The sequence below is a fragment of the Oncorhynchus masou genome, chromosome 28 (genome assembly GCF_036934945.1).
Source record: "Oncorhynchus masou masou isolate Uvic2021 chromosome 28, UVic_Omas_1.1, whole genome shotgun sequence".
NCBI lineage: Eukaryota > Metazoa > Chordata > Actinopteri > Salmoniformes > Salmonidae > Oncorhynchus > Oncorhynchus masou.
Genome location: NC_088239.1, coordinates 77,267,992 through 77,271,157, shown reverse-complemented (window position 1 = coordinate 77,271,157; position 3,166 = coordinate 77,267,992). Strand labels below are relative to the sequence as shown.

The 3,166-nt window shown below is 41.8% G+C and overlaps 1 protein-coding gene across 1 annotated transcript; it reads left to right on the top strand.

Annotated features, from left to right (window-relative positions):
• Positions 1 to 1,455: 1,455 nt before the first annotated feature.
• LOC135517064 (polymeric immunoglobulin receptor-like) lies at positions 1,456 to 2,814 on the top strand. The gene is made up of 3 exons (XM_064941087.1): positions 1,456 to 1,510; positions 1,720 to 2,025; positions 2,389 to 2,814. The coding sequence occupies exons 1-3, from the start codon at positions 1,456 to 1,458 to the stop codon at positions 2,739 to 2,741; spliced, it is 714 nt and encodes a 237-aa protein (XP_064797159.1). The 3' UTR covers positions 2,742 to 2,814.
• The last annotated feature ends 352 nt before the right edge of the window (positions 2,815 to 3,166 follow it).

Here is a 3,166-nt window from a genome sequence, read left to right as displayed (position 1 = left end):
CATTTCACAAGGACATGAGGTAGCCTAACGGTTCAGGGTTCAGGGTTCACACAAGTCCCTCTATATTTCACACTGTAGGTGGAAGACCTACACACATTTTTGGATGACTTCTGACACTGGGCAAGCAACCTATACCGTGAGGATGCCTTCAAGGACCTAGTCATACACTTTGAGGAGATGGGCAACCACTCTGTCCTCTGCTCTCTCTTGTAGATCATAATTAGGCAAATATAATATAGGAGCCTACTTGTTATGGGAGAACTTTGGAAAAACATTGAAATAAAATTCTCTGAAGTATAGTGCCACAATTTATATTTCTCACATTCTCACAAATGCACATGGTTTGTAATGTTGATTTCAGTTGATTTCTGGTTGAAGATGTTGGTAATGGAGATAACTGTTCTCTGTCTTGTTCTCTCTGTCCATGTCACGTGGCATTAGAACTGCTTGAGGCCAATACAGCAGATTGGCATGTTGCCTCGTGAGCCACCCGTAACGGTTGACAGTGAAGACACGTCATGTAAGTTACTGCTTCAGTGAAACAGACAGACACAGAGAGAGAGACCCGAGAGAGAATGGTCCAAATACACTACTTTAGACCATGCTACTATTGAATGTCTTGGCAAAGGTCTCTTTGACTGTACTAATGTGCTGGAGTACTACAAAATGAATCATCCTGGGTCGTGTTCAGTAAGACACACCGTAGACAAACTGTAAACAAACAAAAAATATTTCTTAATTGGACAAGCCCCCCAAAATATAATTTGATGCATAGTGAACATGACCCTCCTTAAACAGTGTCCAGAAACAGCTTACCTCACTGAATGTGGCCACAATTCACTATAGATGGGATCTGTGCATCAACACTGTAACATTATGGGAAATGTAGTCAAATCTTAGCCCAACGAAGAGGAGGAGCCTATTAATTAGTATGAAATTTCCTCCCTCTTGCTGTTTTAACTTTGCTAAAAGATGGCTATTTTCTCTGTATACTGTGTTGCTTAGGGTGTCCATCATTCTTCCAGGCACGTCAACAGAATGTCAAGCAGAGGACAGATAAATGTTTTCCAGCAGACAAAACATACTTCAGGATGAAACGACGTTGGTGGAAGAATCCGTGATTGTCGCTTTGCTTCACGCAACGAATGACTGTGGAGATGGATGGGAGCTACTATGAACCAGCTCCTTAGGAGAAACTACAAGAAGGGAAAGGATTTGTCCCATAATTTGGCACTATTATGATCATTGGTTCTGTTTGATTTACAAATACACTGTTTGGAACTGTTGACACTAAAATACAGGTCAAATAAAGACCACCTGCTCCACAGAAAATCATACTATCTTGTGTGAGCCTTATAGAGATTAGGAAGTTCAGTCATTCGATTTGGGGCCTTGGTCCTTGACACACACATTGTGCATTGGTACCATATAACATACAGAGACATATACCCAGAAATGGCTTCTCATCTCTCATTCCTCCTCCTCCTCCTCATCTTTTCCAGACTCTCAGGTAAGGGTAACATGTTTCTATGAAGCGCTGAAGTTGAGGTCAGGGACAGGGACTGGACACATGCTGAAACTCTGAAGACAGGAGCAGTAGCTTGTCTTACAAATAACACTTCCTGTATTATGTGTGTTAGAGTCCAGATGGAATGTTATTTTTCTGCTGTGAGAATTTGGTTGGATTCCAATCTAATGTGTTTTCTGTTCTGTCTACAGTTGCTTATCGTGTGTCTGTGAGGACAGGAGGCTCCACCACCATCCCATGTCACTATGTTCAGAAATACAAAACCCATGTGAAATACCTGTGTAAAGGAGATAATTTGTATAGTTGCACCCCTGTTGTACCTGCTGACCCGCCCAAGAGCATAGATAAGTCCTCAATCTCTGATGACATCAACCAGCAAACAATCACTGTGACCATGACTGATCTGGAGCCAGAGGAATCTGTACAATACTGGTGTGTTGTGGAGATCAATGGTGGACAAAATGTCTGGATAGAAAGGTTCCACCTATCTGTCACTCCATCTATGATCTCTGCAACTCATCCAAATGATTACATGACTGGTGTTCTGGTTTCATTTACTGCTATCACTACTATTGTTCAAGTTGACATGAGGAAAGTTGGTAAAGTTGGTATATGTCTACTTTCTGTTCTCTATACATTATGATATTTGTTACAAAAAAATACTTCATCACTCAAGACCTAATTTTTATTTTACTAGGCAAGTCATTTAAGAACAAATTCTTATTTTCAATGACAGCCTCAAAACAGTGGGTTAACTGCCTAGTTCAGGGGCAGAACAACAGACTTATACCTTGTCAGCTTGGGGATTTCGGTTATTAGTTCAACGCTCTAACCACAAGGCTACCCTGCCGCGTTGTGTTCAGGTACTCCAGAACTCTATGTGGACCAACAGGAGGTGACTGGAGTTGAAGGAGGGAGTGTTATTGTAAATTGTTACAGTAGCTACACTGGAAATAGGAAGTGGTGGTGCAGGATTGGTGGCAGTGGGTCCTGTGTGGAGAGGAATTCAGGGGCTCTTGATGGAACATCAGTGACCCTACAGCAGACCACTGATGTCACCAGAAGAAACGTCTTAATGGTGACTATGAGTGGACTGAAGACGGAGAACACTGGCTGGTACATGTGTGGAGTGGGAGACCTTATGATGCCTGTTCACATCACTGTCAGACAACAAACCACCACACAAAGTACCACCACTATGACCAGTGAGTAGAGAACAATCAGATACTGTAGAATTAAGTATTAACCTGGTTTATCCAGTCTTGCTGGCTGATCATCTAAAATAAATTGGATTGTAAACATGATTCAAAGCTTTTGGGAATACTTAGTCAAAATTTCCAAGTTGGTGTAAATGAAATAAACTGGACAAAAGATTAAACTGGACAAATACATCCACAATGTATTGTTACAGTTCAGTCTACCCTGTGTCTCTCTGGTACACCAGTCATAATGACATTGTTGTTTTTACCTCACAGCAACCCATGCTCCAACCCCTGAACAATCCTCTTTCTCTCCAACTGCTGAGCCTGTTCAGACTGACAACACAGTCCAAGGACCTGAGGGGAGCAAGGAGAAGGTCACCATGAGGTAATTATCACTCAGACAGCTGTATTTCACACTTACTCTTCCAAATGGATG